The 18,545-nt window shown below is 41.7% G+C and overlaps 1 protein-coding gene across 1 annotated transcript; it reads left to right on the forward strand.

The window, feature by feature from the left end:
* Positions 1-347: 347 nt before the first annotated feature.
* Positions 348-654, forward strand: LOC147446938 (uncharacterized). The gene is made up of 2 exons (XM_086524214.1): positions 348-521; positions 628-654. The coding sequence occupies exons 1-2, from the start codon at positions 348-350 to the stop codon at positions 652-654; spliced, it is 201 nt and encodes a 66-aa protein (XP_086380340.1).
* Positions 655-18,545: the final 17,891 nt, after the last annotated feature.

Genomic DNA, 18,545 nt, shown 5'->3' on the forward strand with positions numbered 1-18,545 from the left:
AAAATAACACATACTTAGCCAACACATTAGTCAGTATGTATGTCAAGCGTGGTATACTTGTCCGAGCACAACAAGTCCTTGATGAGCTGTTGTGCTTGACATTGCTCAATATGTATGCCAAATGTGGTGCACTTCGAAAGTAGCTTGTGGAGCTTATTGTTTGAAACGACATCTCTTAAAATGCACTGATTGTGGTATACCCACAATAGGAGAAGGGACAAAGAGCTGTAGGCTATTTTCAGCAGATGCAAATTGCTGGCCTTTGTCTATATGAAATCACCTACGAGCAGACAATAAGGAAGATTCAACATACCCTGAAACCAAGAACATCAGAAGTAGTACAGGTAATGGTAGGCATGATAGCAAAAGTGAATGCAACAGTCGATATCTTTGCAGAAGTCACAGACTTGATGACAATGGCTGAACTTTATATTGGAGGCAAGGTGACGGAACAATGTAAGGAAGATCTAGGAGCCGATTCATCCAAGATTGTGCGTCCATCCACACGACCAATACCAAAGGTAAACTTATATTTTGACTTCGATTTCCTCTATGTGATCTCAAAACTACTTAGATTACATCATGTACTCATTAAAGCAATTAATTTACATCATTTCCATTCTAAAGGTTGTAGATGAAGGTGACAATGGTTGAAGAATTTTTGGGATTCCCAACAAAGAGACACATAGACGATACACCACAGCATGGCAATGTAGAATGATACATGTTTTCATAAAACATCAGTAATGAGTTCTTCCTTGTACAGTTGTAGTATTTTTACAATAAGAAAGTCCCTCCAACACTGGAGGAGAAGCATAAGTCCCCCTTCAACACTGAAGGGGATAAAAGTGGCGGGGGAAGGGCACGTTCCCTACGGTATTATTATAAATGTGGAGAATGGTGCCAACTCCACACCATATGTATGTATGGTTTTTTCTTTTCTTATTTATGGGCACAATCATCACAAATGCACAAAATGCATCTCTCTCCATCTTTATTATAATGTGTATATTTTCACCTCCATACATCTTTTAATGCAAAATCTTGTTTGTGATGCGAGGTTATAGAGTTTTTGGCGAAAGCTCCGAGGAGAGATGCTACAAAGCCTTCAGAATAAGAGACGCGATGAGGTGTAAGGTACAACACTGCTCTTCTTGTTTAATTCACACCATTTCCACAGTGAGTCGATAAGGGCATACTAGTTTGGTCACTCAAAGTCCTCCATGAAATATTCCTCCTTTAAAGCTACTTTGAGTTCTTCCTAGTTTCTCCCATGCCCATCTTTAATTCCCCTAACATGTTCCCGAATTTCTGGAGCAACAACTAGCTCAAAGCTTTGAATCATATCACCTTCTGACATGCGATGCAGCTTCGTCTCCTTCGCATACTTGCACAAGTACTTGGTTACATCTTTGCCATTGAACTCATACATTCTTTTGACAAACACTTATATGGATTAGGTTTGCTGAAATTTCCCTTCTTTCACTAGCATGTTGTTGTTGCATGAACATTGCAAATGCTTGAAACATTTGCATTGTTGCTAGGTCAAAATGCATACCCTATTGCTCCATATAAACACCATGTTTACTCACAAACTCTCACCTTGGCATATTCACATCGTGTGTAGCAAAAATATGTCAGCAAAGCATCGGGCTTTTGGCTATGAGAGTTTATGATAGAACTCCAAAACCTATATAAAGGAGTTATAGCATAGATGCCATGAAGTCTATGGTTAGTAAGGAACTGCAATCAATAAAATCCCACTTTTTCTGAAAGAAAGAACACAAAAGATCATGTCAAAACAATAAAAATATGAAAACAACAAGGCTGTGCTCGTTTCATATCACGAGTAATATGAAAGGGTTAATAGATGAGTTAATGGCATTCAATATTTTCCAACCAAACAGGCTACAAATTGTTCTTGTAAATGTAATTTTGTGCTTACCATAATATATATGTTTTGTCTAGTGATTGGGAATAATTGTGTATACAAATCCTCTTGGTTCATAGAGAGATAACTACACTTGTGTCAAAAGAAAATCTATGTCTATAAGGGGTAGTATGATGGGATCCAGTGAAAGAAGTATTTCATTCAGCCTTTTTGGGCCAGAGAGAAACACTATACGTTGTTGAAAGTGTATTATGGCTAATATATACGTTAATTGCAATAGATCACATAGAGTGGAAGCAATAGAAACTCACATCAAGTGGATTATTCATCTAGGATAACTCTAGTGTGCGAAAAGTGTAGATATGAGAGAAGTGAAGAGAAGAGATGTTTCCCTTCCAAGCCCTATTCTTGTCCGTAGGGCAATAAGGATATTGCAGGGAGAGTTGTACCTGTAGCAAGGAGAACCTAGGAATTGTAGGGAGACTAACTTTCTATGAGTGAGAGAGATAGATTTGGTTGGGGCGGGAGATAAAATAAGAGATGTATGTTGGATTACAGATAAAAAAGAAACCAACAAAATATCAAAGTAAAACACATATTACTTGACAGACTCTTCGGGATTTATTGACCATTATGATGGAGAGAGAATAAGAGGAAAGACTTCATCTTTGATTGATGCACCAAGTTCAAGAACTTCTTTGATTAGATTTGATCTTCCAAGGATACCTTACAAGATTGGCTAGTCTTCCTCTAGGAGCAAGTGTAGGGTTACAATTATGTTTATGGCTAAGTACAATTAGGCATCAATACTCTCACTCCCTCATGAATTGTTTTCAAGGAAGAAGAGGTCCCCTTTTATAGATGAAGGGAACCCCCAAGGTTTACACAAGAAAGAGAAGAGACAATGTGAACAGGAATTAGAAAAGTTTAAAATGAGTTGCCTTGCATGATCTAGGCAGACTGGGGTCCACCATTTTATTCATATCTCCTCAATCGTGGCTTCAAATAAAGAAATAAAAATAGGAGCCAAAATATCATCTCATTAGCACGACTCCCACTTTTTATACTTTTCCCAATTTGGATTGGAACCTTCTGTAAAAAAATCATCAAAATAGAGCATATTTTTGGTAGAAAAAATCTTCTTGTGGTTCCCTTAGCTTATACTTCCACTTGATTCCAATGGACACATGATGTACTATGAAAGCATGACATTGCTCCTTAACAAAGGTTTGTAAAAATTCTCTTAATAATGCATTAAAATGAGTGCATCTTTTGAAAATCATGCAAGCTAGTGTCCAACTAGGATTTGATTCCTTCCTAGTAGCTATTAAAAAGAAATATAAAAAATATATGAAAAATACATAGAATATATATATATTGAAAGTTACCCTAGATATAGGATCGAGCTAGGGTGTGAGATGATAATGAGATAGTAGAAATAAAGAATCAATGCTTTTTGCCCCAAGTTAAAGAGTCGCAGCTATTGACGCTTTTCCCATAGTACTTTTTAACGGTAAAATAAGAATATGTTACCCTTGATATAAATAATAGGATGAGATATAAAATTTATTATTATAATTAGATATGCACATGTACATTATGGAAAATATAATAATGTATCTAAAAAGTCACAAGATAAATCTTGTAGGATTCATTCCCTCTATGTACATGTCACGGCACGACAACGTGATGATGTACCTCCTTGATGATGCTCTAGAAAATCCTTTGGTAGAACGTAACTCAAATAGGGTGGTAGTTGAAACCCATTAACATTATTAGTAATATACTTTCTGTACAAATACATGTGTTGATAGTAGCTTGATTTGAAGGCCTTCTACACGATGTAGGGACCCTGCCATCTAGTGTTGAAATTCACATCAAAGATGTTATCAAGGGGATTGTCATACCTTAAGACCAAATCTACTTCTTTGATGCCTTTGTCCTTCACATTCTTATTGAGTTTTCCCTCTACTTGTGTAGACTTTCTTTTGTAGCACTCATAGGCAGCTTTTATCTTCCATTCTAGCTCTACCAAGGTGAGAAGGCGGTCCATCCATGCTTCCTCTTTGCCATGTGCTACTCTTCCTTGGAGACCCATGGTTCGAATGTTGAGCTCAATGTGTTGCAAATATTCTTGACCGTAGACAAGGTGGAAGGGTGTGAACTCTATCGCTTCCTTGTAGGTAGTCCGATATGCCCACAATGCTCCTTCCAAGAAGTCATCCCATAGCTTTGTCTTGTTCTTTACCATCTTCCTGATGATTCCTGCAATGATGCCATTGGCATTCCCTACCAAACCATTTGAGTGAGGATAGTAGGGTGTGCTATGCCGATGTAGAATGTGAAGCTCATCACAAACTTCCATGAGCAAGCCCTTCCTAAATCTAGGACCGTTATCATAAACTATCTCCAAAGATGTGCCAAATCTGCAACAAATGTGAGTGTACAAAAACTTGCTAACTGTCCTCTCATTTACTCTTGCCACACTTTGATCTTCTTCCCACCTAGTCATGTAGTCTATGGCCACCAAGATGTACAATTTTCCATTTTTAGTCCTAGGAAATGGACCCATAGCATCAATGCCCTCATTTATCAAATTGGCAATTTGTAAGGACTAACTGATGTGGACCATGCAACAGGCGCTTGTTTCCATTTACTTGACAATTGTGGCAGCTTTTACACCAATGTTGAACATCAATGTGCAAGCTTGGCCAAACATACAAAGCAAGCAAGATCTTTTTCACAGCTAGTTCTTAGGCAAAATGACCAACACATGCTTCCTCATGCAAACCTTCAAGAATGGCTGGAATCTCCTTGGTTGTTGGAATTCTCTTGCAAACTTGGTCTTTTTCTCTTTGGTAGATGGTGCCTTCTAAGAACAAATAAGAACATTTCTTCTTCAAGAGGCTCTACTTTTGAGCCTTTGTGAAGCCCTTCGGAAACTCACCCTCAAAAATGTAACCCATAATGAGAGCTAGCGACTCCATCCACTGCTACTGCCAAGATGACCTGCACTTCACCATCAACACATGCAACTGCTTTTTGTGCAATCATATCAACATCTTTATTTTGTTTCCTAGGGATATGATACAATTTCACTTCTTCAAATTGATTGAAGAGTCTACGGATGGCATGAACCTTCTACCTTGATCTTTCATTCTTACAAGCACAAATGCCTAGAATTTGCTTTACAATGAGAAGCGCATCCCCTTTTACCATGAGATGTTGTGTCTTTTGAGGGACACACATTTGCAAACCATGGAGTAGTATGTCGTATTTTGCTTCATTGTTGCTCATGGAACCTGGAAAATTTACATGATCTTTCAAATAAACTTCACTGTATGGATCAAGCAAAACAAGCCCTCCCCCTGCTTTTCCTGTGGCCTTCCTAAATGCTCCATCAAAGAACAAGGTGAATGCATTACGTAAGATTTTAGGTGGTGATAAGGGTAGGTTTTTGCTTCAGGAACCTTGATGTCCCTCTCATGCACTCTATAGGTGAGAATCCCTACTAATTGTGCGCGCACACTATCTTCTACCTTGAAATAGTATTGGAGCTCTTGCAATTCCATGATCCATTCTAAAATCTTGGGACTTAGTGTCATTTGAGATGACACCCAAGGAAACAAGTTTTCAGTAGTAAGTATGAAAAAAGGTTTTGGCAGAAGGTATGATCTAAAATTTGTCATTACAAAGACAAGAAAAATAATCATGGACTTTGCTTCCGTGTAATTATTTTCAAGTGTATTCATGAACCTTCTAGAAAAGTAGATAGCTACATCCTAGTGCTATGTGGATCTTGCTGCAACAAAACTGCACCCAATGTCTCCTTATCCACACTTGAGCTAACAAAAAATGTGAACTCCCAGTAAGGAGGCTTGAGTGTTGGTAGCTTTGACAAAATTTCTTTTATACAAGAAACATACTCTTCAAGCTCATCACACCATGCAAACTCTGCTTGTTGTGTCAACTTTCGAAGGAGGTGAAGTAACTCCAATGCCAAATGAATGAAGCATGACATGTACTTCACCTTCTAAATGAATGAAATTAACTCCTTAAGATTCTTTTGTGATGGTAGCTCAATGAGATATTTTGACTTTACTAGATCCACCTCACTGCCTTTGGAAGAAACCTTGTGACCAAGCAAGATCACTTCATCCTCACCTATGTGGCACTTGTCGAGATTGATTTGACCTCCCATGTCATATATCTTCTTTAAGACTTCTTCTACCTTTTATAGATGCAATTCTTTAGAGCTATAGATATAAAAGTCATCTATGAACACTCTAATAGACTTCCCAAAGAATGCTTGAAACACCATGTTCATGAAACGTTGAAATGTTGCTGGAGCATTTGTCAAACCAATGTATGACTCTAAAAGCATAACAACCCCAAGGAGTGATGAAGGTTGTTTTCAATTGATCCTCCAATGCAATACCGATTGTACTTTTCTTTACATGCTACCTCATTAGGAATTATCTCATCTTGACATGGGAGGGGAAAGTGGTCCCTTTTTGTTGCCTCATTGAGCGATCAATAGTTGACACATACCCTCCACGTGCCATTATTTTTTGGGTTGACCACAACTGTATAGATCCATTCAAAATTCTCTAAAGGGTAGATGAATCCTGTTGCTAGAAGCTTTCTCGCCTCTTTGAGTAGTGCTTGCTCCTTGATGACCCCTAGCCGTTGTAGTTTTTGTGCTTTAGGTTTGGAATTTGTCTTTAGCTTGATCTTTTGTTGGATGGTATCCACTCCACCTACATCTGTGAATATTTAGCAAAAAAACTAGGAAGCTTTCTTAGCACATTTTTAAACTCCTCTTTTTCCTCCCATGTGCGTGTCTTGGACAACATACCGTCTAACATCTCTTCCTCATGCACAGCTTGCTCCTCTTGATAGCCTACCTCTTCTAAACCTAGGCAAGAGGTCTCTTGGTTGGTTAGCTTAAACCTTACCCCCATGACTTCCATGGAAGACTCCTCTTCAGTAATGCTGCCGCTACTTTCTTCTTCTGAAGTGCTATCGATCTAGTCTTCTTCCATCTCACTTTGAGATGATGAAGCTCCTCTTCGCGTTTCTCCTTCATGTCAAAGACAAACTTCTTACGATTGTCATTCCTGCAAATTAATTTTCCACTCTCCAATCCTACAAAGCTCACATTTTCATTAGCCATGGTCTTCCTAGGATAAATGGGTAATCTTTTCCTTTGGTAGACATAACATAGAAATCCACTCCCTTCTTAATGCCAAACATTTATACAAATGCCTACGCACCTAGCCTTGCTATTGTTTGCCATTTTTACTTTGATTTTAGGTGTCTCATGGATGTGCATGCCTAGTCTGCACATGAGTCCCTCTGTCATGATGCAAATCTGTGCACCCCATCTACAAGACCTTTCCTAACTGACCTTCCTTTGATGTAATAGTCTAGCACCAGTGTAATGTCCTCATTCATTTCAGCTTGTCCAATTTTTAGAACATGCACACGCTGTTTTACCTTGATCCTAGCTAGTGTAGCTACCTTTTCTAACTTCCTTGGTCTCCTTCACCTTCTTTTCTTGTCCATGATTACTTTGTGACATGAATCCTTCTTTCTCCTTACCTCTTCCACGGCCACGCTTAATGCCATTTTCTTCCATGTCAACCTCATTTGAATTTTTTACCTCTACCACATGCACATTTAGTTCTGGCAAAGGTGGAGCTTCTTCTATTTCTCGTGGAGGTGGTCTTGCTCCATTTGGACTTTGTAAAAGATGAGGTTGTTGCCTAGTTCCTTCACTTGCATTCATCACTGGATAATTCAAGTTAGGTCTCCCTAGCTCCCCACTGGGCCAAGGAAAATTATAAATCCCATGTCCACACTCTCCACAATTCCAACATTGCAAAAGTATCCTAGGTCGTGGCTCTCGCTCCTCTGCTTTCTTTGTTTGTCCTTTGGGACCTACAGCTTGTGCAAGATGAATTGACAAGTTTCTTAAGGATTCATTTAAATTTTCAATCACCTCAGCTGCTACCTCAACAATATATCTAGATGTTGATGCTTGTAATTTTTCCTCGGGTCTAAGACCCTCTTTTGGAACCTCTCCCCTTAGGCACTTGAGTTTTCTATACTTCTCACTACAGCACTAGTTTCAACTGCATCAAAGGTGGTAGGTGTACCCGTCTCCACCTTTACCTTAAGGTCAGGAGAGAGTCTGACTATCAACCTCTCCTTCTTTAGAAATATTGCACCATCACTAGGATTAGCAACATTTCGTATCCATAGAGCTCAAAGACGTAGAAACTCTTGCTTGTATAAGTAGTAGGCATCTAAGTCTTTTGCTTATGAGAAACAATGTCTTGCCATATTTTTTGAGTGTTTTGGGAATCAAAGAAGTATTTCTTAAAATTATTCACAACTTTTGTGTAATTCCCCTTAACTTCTGCATGCAAAGAGTCAAACCAAGTGCTAGCATATTTTCTAAGGACCACCTCAAACATTTCGACACATTCTTGATGAGTTATTATCCTTTTGATACGACAATACATCTTGAAATTTGCAAAGAGTAATTTTTTGCGCCCTCTCCATGCTCTCCAAATAAAAGAGGATATCCGAAAAATATTACAGCATGCATTACAACAAGGGATACAATACGAGATTTAGAACCACTCGCCTACAAATGAAGAAGTAAAAAAGTACCACTCTAGGTTTTCTTCTTCAGGTATCCAAGATTCAATGAGGTCTCAATTTTTTTGAAAAAAAAAAGGTAGACTATTGATGAGTTATGAGAAGAGTTGAAATTCTTCAAAGCTAAGGCGAGAAATGAGAATCTCTAGAACTTCATTTTTTGGATGAAAGAGCAGCCACGTCCCAAGTGATGAATTGCACTACAATTCCCAACGCACAAGTAGTTTGTATAAAAAGTAGATCGTCGTGCTTGTTGAAGGTTGTGAGAAAGTAGCAATTGACTAGGAGCTCCTTTCCTTCGAGTTCCACATAGTCAAAGTGAGGCAACCTTATCACAATTTCATAAACAACATCCTCATCAAGTCCAATCATTTTTGCAAGATTTAAAGACTCCACTTGTGCTACAAAATTCTTGAACAAAAACTCCTTAGGATTATGGTTAAATCATTCATAAGCATAAAGAGATTTACAATGTCTCTATGAACAAAGTGTCATAGAAAGTAGAGAAGTATGATAATGTATACAAGTTTTCAATCTTCTCTATGCTCTCTTTATTAAGAAAAGCTCTAAATAACTCCCTATCTCTTTTGTTGAAAGTGAAAGGAAGACTATTAAAAAGACACACATGACGGAAAAATTCACCAAATGTGAGTCTATAAAGTATGAATTTTGGCCGCAAGTTTCTTGCAGATTCTTCCTCAATGGTGAAATGCACTCGCCAAATACCAAATTTCACTCTATTTAACAATCTTAGGGAACACACTATTTGCAAGAGGAAAATAGAATCCACGCGTAGGACCTTTTGTCTTTACCTCGCCACCTCTTGTTATGAGGGAGACACTTTACTACCTGGTGTTGCAACTCAATCGATAATAGGGCTAGATATCTACGAATAGAGCTTTCACTACACACACATTCCTTGTTAGAACAAATGATCGTTTTTTTGTTTTTTGTAACAAACTTAGACAAAGAAAAAACAAACATACACATGCACTATTTTGTTGGGCTAAACTTCATTTTAGAATAAAATGAATACATGTACATCAAAATAAGTCTGGTAGTTGATGAGAGGTAGAGTGACACGTTGAAGAGGGGGGATAGGGGAACACATCCAACAAAACTATAAGGGCCTCTCTATAGCTCAGGGTATCCACAACACCCCTATCCTCTAAAAAAAAACACCGTCAAAAATACACTTCTCAATAGCAAACCACCGCTTGCTCTTTTCCCAATGCCTACACACTCCACAAGTCCACCACACAATGCACACCTATTGCCACGATTAGTCTCCACCCTTACACACACAGAGACCCTCAATCTGACTCTCTCACACAAAAAACCATTGATCCGGGGTGGGAACACGCATCCACACTGCCGGCATCGAGGGAAAACACAAGACTCAGGAGAAAGAGAGGGGGGGGGGGAAGGGAAGATAACAACAAAATTTGGCAACAGTAGCTTGATTATGCTACAAAAGGCATGTACAGATCTTGCAATGCCATCACCATGGACATTTTCAAGAAAAACTACAAAGGGGATTGAGAGGCACACTTCTTTGCTAAAAAAAATCACTTTGCAAGCTTCAAACAACACAAAAGAACCCTTAATTTGATTAAAAAAAAAGTGACTTTTATAGTGGGGATCTTCAACTTTAGAATCTGCACTTCAATTGTCCCATTTGGCATCCCAAATTGGAAACTTAGGAAAGGGGAGCCACTTCATTCTCATCTGCTCTCTTTGGTTCTCTTTGGCTTGTGCTTGAGGGGGGGGTGCACTAGCAATGTCACTAGTGCCCCTTGGCATCGTTTTTAATTTTAATTTTTTCTTGTTTAGTTTTTACCCTTTGGGAGGCCTAGCCTTGCACTACTCCTTTGACTCCCTCTTTTGACCCTTTGACCGGCTTCTTGCTTGATCCTCCTTCCCCTATCCTTCTCTCTCCTCGCTTTCCCTCTTAGCCCCGGCCTTTACGTGTCCATCTACTTTGCTCAGCCATCCTCCTCCCAGCCATATCCTTGGACTTCTCCCTTCTACCCTTTGCTCACATGGCGGCCCACTTGGGCGGCCCTTCAATTCTCTCTCCCTCATTTCACATGGGAACCGCCCCTCCTCCTTTGGACCCGTCCGCTTGGGCCTTGTTGCTGTGCCCGCCCACTCTCCCTCTGTCTCTCTCTCTCTCTCTCCTCGTTCCCCCATGGGACCGCCTTGTGCCACATGGAAGCCACTGACCCACCAAGCATCTAAAGGCCTTGCAAGTTTTCAAAAAAATCCTCATACATTGCCTTTTTGGGGCCCTCCTTCTCCATACTCCCATTATCACCAGATGGTCAAAATCTCACGCTACTAGGCCACATCACATTTCCACCACGTCGGCTACTACAAGCCATGCAAACCTCACCCCCTTTGGCCTTCTTTTGGCTCGTTATCTGAAGCTGCAAAAACCCAACAAAATCATTTGTATACTCTCCGTCGGCAAAGCATCCCCAACTTTGACCTTCAATATCTCCATCACAGCTGCTCCTTTTGGCAACCAACCTTGTCAAGGTCAAAAAAAATCCATATAGCATGATTCTGAATGCAATCAACTCGACCCATAATGGGCCCGCGTGCAAACCTTCAACCGGCCATAACTTGCTATCCAGAGCTCTGATCTATAATCCGAGAAGACGAGAATGCTCCATAATTTGATCTCTACACATCTATCTACTAACATCTACGTGGGACACCTATCCCCAGCTGCCTTGTCTGTCAGGGATCTGCTAAACCTTCTAACTTTAGACTGCAATATCTTGAGCACCGAGCTCCGTTTGACAAGCCGTTTGGACCAGCTTCTAGAGAATATCAAATAGTACATTATAATGCATTGACTCAGCACTTTGAGCACCCTCACTACTATCCTGTAAAGAATGAGGATGCAAGAGAGCTACACAAGACAAGCACAAAGCACACAGAGATGGAAAGCTTCTTCTTCTTCTCCTCAGAAAAGAGAGTACAAAAATGACTAAGTGCTAAAGCTGAAAAGTAGCACATATGTACATGCGGTCACTAAGTGTGAACTCGCTAGAAGCGTACTAGGCTGGCACTATAAGTGTAGTCCAGCTGTAGAATCACTGGCAGAGATCCTCCGTGTCGGTCACCTAACGTGCCAGTGAGTAAATGCCGTAAGCGGCCAAGACCCGTAGTGGATGCCAGCTCAAGGTGTAGAGCTCGACATCTCAACACTCCCCCTCGAGCTCTGCATGTCGCAGAGTCCAAGCATAGTCCGGAAACGTCGAAGCTTCTCAGCTCCGAGGGCCTTGGTAAAGATATCCGCTATCTGCTCCTCTGTGTTGACGTAGACCAAGTCGATGTCGCCCGCCAACACTCGCTCTTGAACGTAGTGGTAATGGACCTCTATGTGTTTGGTCCTGGCATGGAACACTGGGTTCCTAGCCAACTGCATGCTGCTGAGGTTGTCACAATGGATGAAAATCTGCTGGTCCACCTGCACTCCCAAGTCCTCAAGTAATGTGCGTAGCCAAGCTACCTCGCACGCCGCAACTGCTGCACCTCTGTACTTGGCCTCTGTGCTCGATAAAGCAACCGTAGGCTGCTTTTTGCTGCTCCAAGTAACAGCAGCACTCCCAAAAGAGAACATGAAGCCACTCGTAGATCTCCTATCAACAATGCTACCTGCCCAATCTGCATCTGTATACCCATACAATGCTAATGGTGCATCTGCTGCATAGAACAATGCGTAGTCAAGAGTACCTTGCACATACCTAAGTGTGCGTCTTACTCCATCCAAATGTGGCTTCCTCGGAAGTTGCATGAACTGACTCTCCAAGCCTACTGTGTAGCTCAAGTCTGGCCTCGTGATAGTCAAGTAGATTAGACTACCCACAATCTTCCTGTACATGTTGACATCCTCAACAACATCACCCTTCTCTGCACTCAGCTTTGCATTCACATCCAAGGGAATAGAAATTGGCTTACAATCAGCCATACCATACTTTGACAACATGTCCAAAGCATACTGTCTCTGTGACAACCATACACCCTCTGGAGTCCTGATCACCTCAATGCCAAGAAAGTAGCGCAACTCGCCCAAATATTTCATTTCAAACTCCTGTTTGAGAAGACCCTTCACATGGTCAATCTCCATAGCATTGTCACCAACAATAATAAGGTCATCTACATATATGGTAATGACCACAATCCCCACATCACTCTCACGTACATAGAGTGAATGATCAGCATGAGCTCTCCTAAAACCAATACTGACAAGATACTTGGCAATCCTGTCATACCATGCTCTAGAGCCCTGCTTCAAACCATACAAAGCTTTGAGAAGTCTGCATACATAATCTGGGTAACCTGGATCGACATAACCAGGTGGATGATCCATATACACTTCCTCTTGCAACTCACCATTCAAGAAGGCATTCTTTACATCCATTTGATGCATAATCCATCCTCTAGATGCAGCCACTGCTATGACAGCTCTCACTGTCGTCATCTTTGCCACTGGAGCAAAGGTCTCCTCATAGTCTATGCCATACGTTTGTGCATAACCCTTTGCGACCAGCCTTGCCTTGTGACGCTCAATGTTACCATCAGCCTTATGCTTGGTTTTATACACCCATTTACAGCCAATAGCTTTCTTGCCACTTGGCAATGGCACCAACTCCCATGTGTCATTTGCTTCCAATGCACCCATCTCTTCATTCATTGCATCATCCCAATGCACATTTCCAACTGCATCCTCAAAACATGTGGGCTCCACATCCTGTATCACCTTAGCCATGTAGGCTTGGTGATGCGCTAGATACCCATCATAAGTCAATTTCTGAACTGGATTTCTGACTCTATTATATCTGCGCGGTCCTGGGTCACTCCTTTGCCCTCTAGCATCTCCTTGTACTTTCCTTACACCAGGTGTCCTGACAGCCGGAATTCCAAATTCCTCATCAAGACTTTGTTCAGAACCATTTGAATCCATGTCTACATGTGAAAAACCTGATGATGCATCAACCATAAAGGGAGGTTCATCAACCTTTTCCTTTCCTTTTCGTGATACATTCCCTGTACCTGTTGGTGGAGTAACCTGCGTACGTAGTCTACCATTCCATGGTTTCTCAACAGAGCCACGAGAAGAGGACTCTTGTGGTCCACTCAAAACCTGTGACTGTGGCCTCACATTTTGTACAACCACATCATCTTTTACATCAGCCCCAATAGTGCCATGTGCATTACTGTACCAGCTGCTCATCTCATCAAAGACTACATCTCTGCTCACTCGTAATTCTCGTGTAGTAGGATTGTAGCACCTGTACCCCTTTTGTTCAAGGGAATATCCCACAAGAATACATTTCTCTGCTTTAGGATCCAATTTCCTACGCAACTCATCTGGTACATGCACGTAAGCTATGCAGCCAAACACTTTCAAGTGTGCCAAATCAGGCTTTGTACCTGTAAACATTTCCTCAGGTGTTACATCATGCACCGCAGCTGTAGGTGTCGTATTCATAATGTACACAGCTGTATTTACAGCTTCAGCCCAGAAATGATGAGGCATGTTCTTCTCATTCATTAATGCACGTGCAACCTCTGCAATGTGCCTGTTTTTCCTTTCTGCGACCCCATTCTGCTGTGGAGTATATCTGCATGTAAACTGCCTGTGTATACCATGCATTCGCAGAAAATCTGAAAAATCATTGAAGAAGTACTCTCCCCCTCCATCTGACCTCAATGTCTTGATTTGCATATCTGTCTCCTTCTCAATCATGACTTTGAAGTCTTGAAAGTGACCAAACACTTCACTTTTGTTACGCATGAAGTAGACCCATACTTTCCTTGTATGGTCATCAATGAAAGAGACATAATACCTGCAACCATGTATACTTACAGTATCGGTTGGACCCCAAACATCTGTGTGCACCACCTCAAGTGGCCTTTTACATACATTGCGCTCATGTGGAAATGAGCCCTTTGACTGTTTTCCAAACTGGCATGCTGCACACACTTTATGCATACCATCCACCTTGAATTTGGGCAAACCTTTTACAATCTGTTTTGATTGCATGCTGCGCAATCTCTGCTCATTGACATGGCCAATGCGTTTGTGCCAAATGTCAACATCAGCCACAACACCTGTGCCCTGTGCAAATAATGCAGCTTTTACCTCAGGCATGTCTACATTCAGCGTAAACATTCTGCCCACACATTTTCCCTCTGTGATCAACTTACAGCCATTCTGGAAATCTTCTACATAACAGCCATTTGAATTGAAGCGAACCTGCAAACCCTGCTCAACCATTTGTCCAACAGAAACAAGATTCTTTGTAATGTTTGGGACATGAAGTACATCTGCTAAGTACTTTGATTTTCCACTCTTCGTATTTAGAGGTATGTCCCCTACATGAGCAATGGGGTGAGCTGTGTCATCTCCTGTCTGCACATAGCCTGACACATCTGGTTTGCGCATATCTCTAAACCACTCTCCACGAGACGTCATGTGATTAGAGGCACCTGAATCCACATACCAAACATCATCTTGGGTGGAATTCTCTGCAGTCATTGTATTCATTACATGCTGCATAACAAACATGCGCTCGTTTTTGCTGTCATCTGCATCTCTGCTAGTAGATGCATAGTTGCCCTGTTCTCTCTTTCTACTTGCTTTTCCCTTTGGACAGTCACGTGACATGTGACCTCTTTCACCACAAGTCCAACATTCTCTACTATCTGGAGTATGTTGCTGCCTGCTTGATCCTGCACCATGACCTCTTTGACTCCCCCTGCCTTGAGACTGGTTTCCCCTGCCACTTGTATTGTTTTGATTTGATTGACCTTCCAGAAATTGGCCCCTGCAACCCCTTGGGCCTCGACCACGACCTCTACCTCTACCTCTGTTGGAGTTAGAATAGAAGGCCTGTTCAGAATTATTTCTGCCATGAGAAGAAGATGTGTCAAGGTTCTTCTCCTCAAGAATAAGCATAGAAATCAAATCTTGGAACACGGGGATGTCGTCTCTTGTATTCATGGAAGACCTAAAATGTACATACTCATCTCCTAGACCATCCAAGCATGCACGGACAATGTCATCGTCTTCCACTGAGACTTTAATAGATCCAAGAGCCTCAATGATACTCTTGATCTTCAAGGCATAATCATTGATTGAGAGGTTGTTCCTCTTAACCTGATTTAGCTCCGACTTTAGTTGAAGCTTCCTGGCCTTGGTGTTCACCTCGAACACTCTGCCTAAGTTTCTCCATGCAATGGCGGGGGTTTCAGCATCCTGTAGATAGCCCATCATGCCATCTGTGATGCTCATAGACAGCCAATACATCACTTTGCTCTGGCCTTGTTGCCAGTCCCTCAAAGCTTTCCTTTGTTCTGCTGTAGCATTTGCCTCGGGAATCTATGGTTCCTTTTCATTGTCTCCTTCTACATAGTCCCAATAACCTTTTTCTTTTAGGAAATTTGTTATTCTGAACTTCCATGCAGGGTAGTTATTTTTCTCAAGCTTCTCAGTAACAATCTGACTGAAACCGTCAGACATCTTGAAGCACTAAGACAAAATAGCTGCAATCTGCAAAAACCTGCAAATCTGCTGAACCTGCTATCATGGTTCTTGTAACGCTTTCTACACTCAACGAGTGTCAACAATCAAGCGTACATACAACCACTGTACTTATACAGTAAATCTCTGTATACTGCACTTTGGAGACCCGTTCAAAAACTTGTGCAAAAAACCCCTAAAAAAAATTTCGCTACGCGAGGCGCCTTCGGCATCTGGTCGTGGATTGCGAACGAAGGGATTGTGATGCTCTTGCTCTCTTAGCCTCTCTTGCCTGCACCAAGCTCTGATACCATGTAAAGAATGAGGATGCAAGAGAGCTACACAAGACAAGCACAAAGCACACAGAGATGGAAAGCTTCTTCTTCTTCTCCTCAGAAAAGAGAGTACAAAAATGACTAAGTGCTAAAGCTGAAAAGTAGCACATATGTACATGCGGTCACTAAGTGTGAACTCGCTAGAAGCGTACTAGGCTGGCACTATAAGTGTAGTCCAGCTGTAGAATCACTGGCAGAGATCCTCCGTGTCGGTCACCTAACGTGCCAGTGAGTAAATGCCATAAGCGGCCAAGACCCGTAGTGGATGCCAGCTCAAGGTGTAGAGCTCGACATCTCAACATATCCCAACTGAGGCACCTTGGAGTTGTTTTTGCTTAAAAAGCTGCATTGAGCATACATTTCCACTACCCTTTGGCTTCCTAGGACCTTCATACCTGCTTTAGCCTTCTGCACTACACTTGCCTGCATCCTTTGCCTAGCATATACCACTTTCTTTCATAGACAAACTTTGGTTGCACCATCATTTCCCACCCCCTTGTTGAACATTTATGCTCAACTACACATAGTCTTATTGCACCAAAAAACCTGCCACCCCAAAACAAACTCTTTGTACGCCACAAAACCACCTAACATATGTACAAAAACTGCCACACCAAAACAGACTCTCTGTACACCACAAAACCACCTAACATATGTCCAAATGCTTTAGCCTTTTGCACTGCACCTACCTGCATCCTTTGCCTAGCATATACCACTTTCTTGCACATACCAACTTTGGTTGCACCATCATTACCCACCCCCTCTTTGAACATTTATGCTCAACTACACATAGGCTTATTGCACCAAAAAATTGCCACACCAAAACAAACTCTGTGTACACCACAAAACCACCTAACATATGTACAAAAACTGGCATATGTCCCCTGCTTTACGTGTAATCATTTGCGTGGGTCAAACACCATGTATTGGTCTCTTCCGTCCACCTGTAACACCCTTGCATAGTCCCACACCAAGGCACATAGCCAACTGCATACCCAAACGTCCAGTAGTATACTTATGCTACTCCATGCACCCAATGGCCTACTGCCCACTCACAACAAAGCACCTCCAAGAACCACAAATAGGGAACAATCGTGCTCACCCTCTTGCTCAACCAACACTCCTACATACGTGACCCACCCTCCCATCCATGGAAAGCTAGATCCTCATCTAGCAGATCTTGTACCTCTTCAATAGCCCATTGTACAGTCACTTTTATCACCATTCCCTTCAACCACCACTCACAAATCCCCTTGGAAAGCTTAGACACCACCTTGGAGTCCGCATCACCTGTCATAGAGTTCACTGTTTTCATAGGAAGCACCTCTATCTTTGACTCCACAGTGCCCTTCTCACCTCCCATGCACTCAATTCCAGCATCATCGAACTCTTCCTCATCTACTGGCCCTTCAAGGTCGATCATCACCACTTGCTTGTGGGAAACAATCATCTGCTCTTTGGGTACCTCTTCTAACACTGTATCAAGCTCCGTCAAGGAAGAGAGAAATACGTTCTCTATTGCATCATCCTCATATTCTTTCATAGGCATGCGGTTTCTCTATCCCTCCTGGAAAAACTATGCACCTGTTGCACCACCACGGCACATTCCACAGCCACTTTCACCAATATAGCCATTAGCATGGTACCACACATCACCTTTACCAGATCTTCACTAGTACTCCTAGACTACTCCACCTAGTCTCCACTAGGCACTTTGGGTTGCACTTTATGTTGTTCCTTGCACACATTCACTGCCTCTCCACTCACATGCAAGAGATCGAAATCATCATACTTGGATTGAGACGACTCGGTCTCCCAACTTGTGTCGGCACACATAGTGCTATTGTCACTCGAATCAATCTCCTCCTCTGTCTCAAGCTTGGGGATCTCCTCTAGCTTTACCACTTCAACCTCATCTGCAAACCGCACTCTTTGGCCTCTACCACATTTCAATGGAGCTTCTACAGCCACACCTTGACTCGGTAGCACCTCCTTTGTGCATTTTGGAACCACCTGCACATCCTCCACAATTGGAACCACCGTGTCTCTCTATAGCCAAAGAACCCTTGGTTCTTCTCGTATATGTGCACTTCCCTTTGTACTACCTGTT

Source organism: Adiantum capillus-veneris, chromosome 11, assembly GCF_014529385.1.
Source record: "Adiantum capillus-veneris isolate H3 chromosome 11, ASM1452938v2, whole genome shotgun sequence".
NCBI classification, from domain to species: Eukaryota; Viridiplantae; Streptophyta; class Polypodiopsida; order Polypodiales; family Pteridaceae; genus Adiantum; species Adiantum capillus-veneris.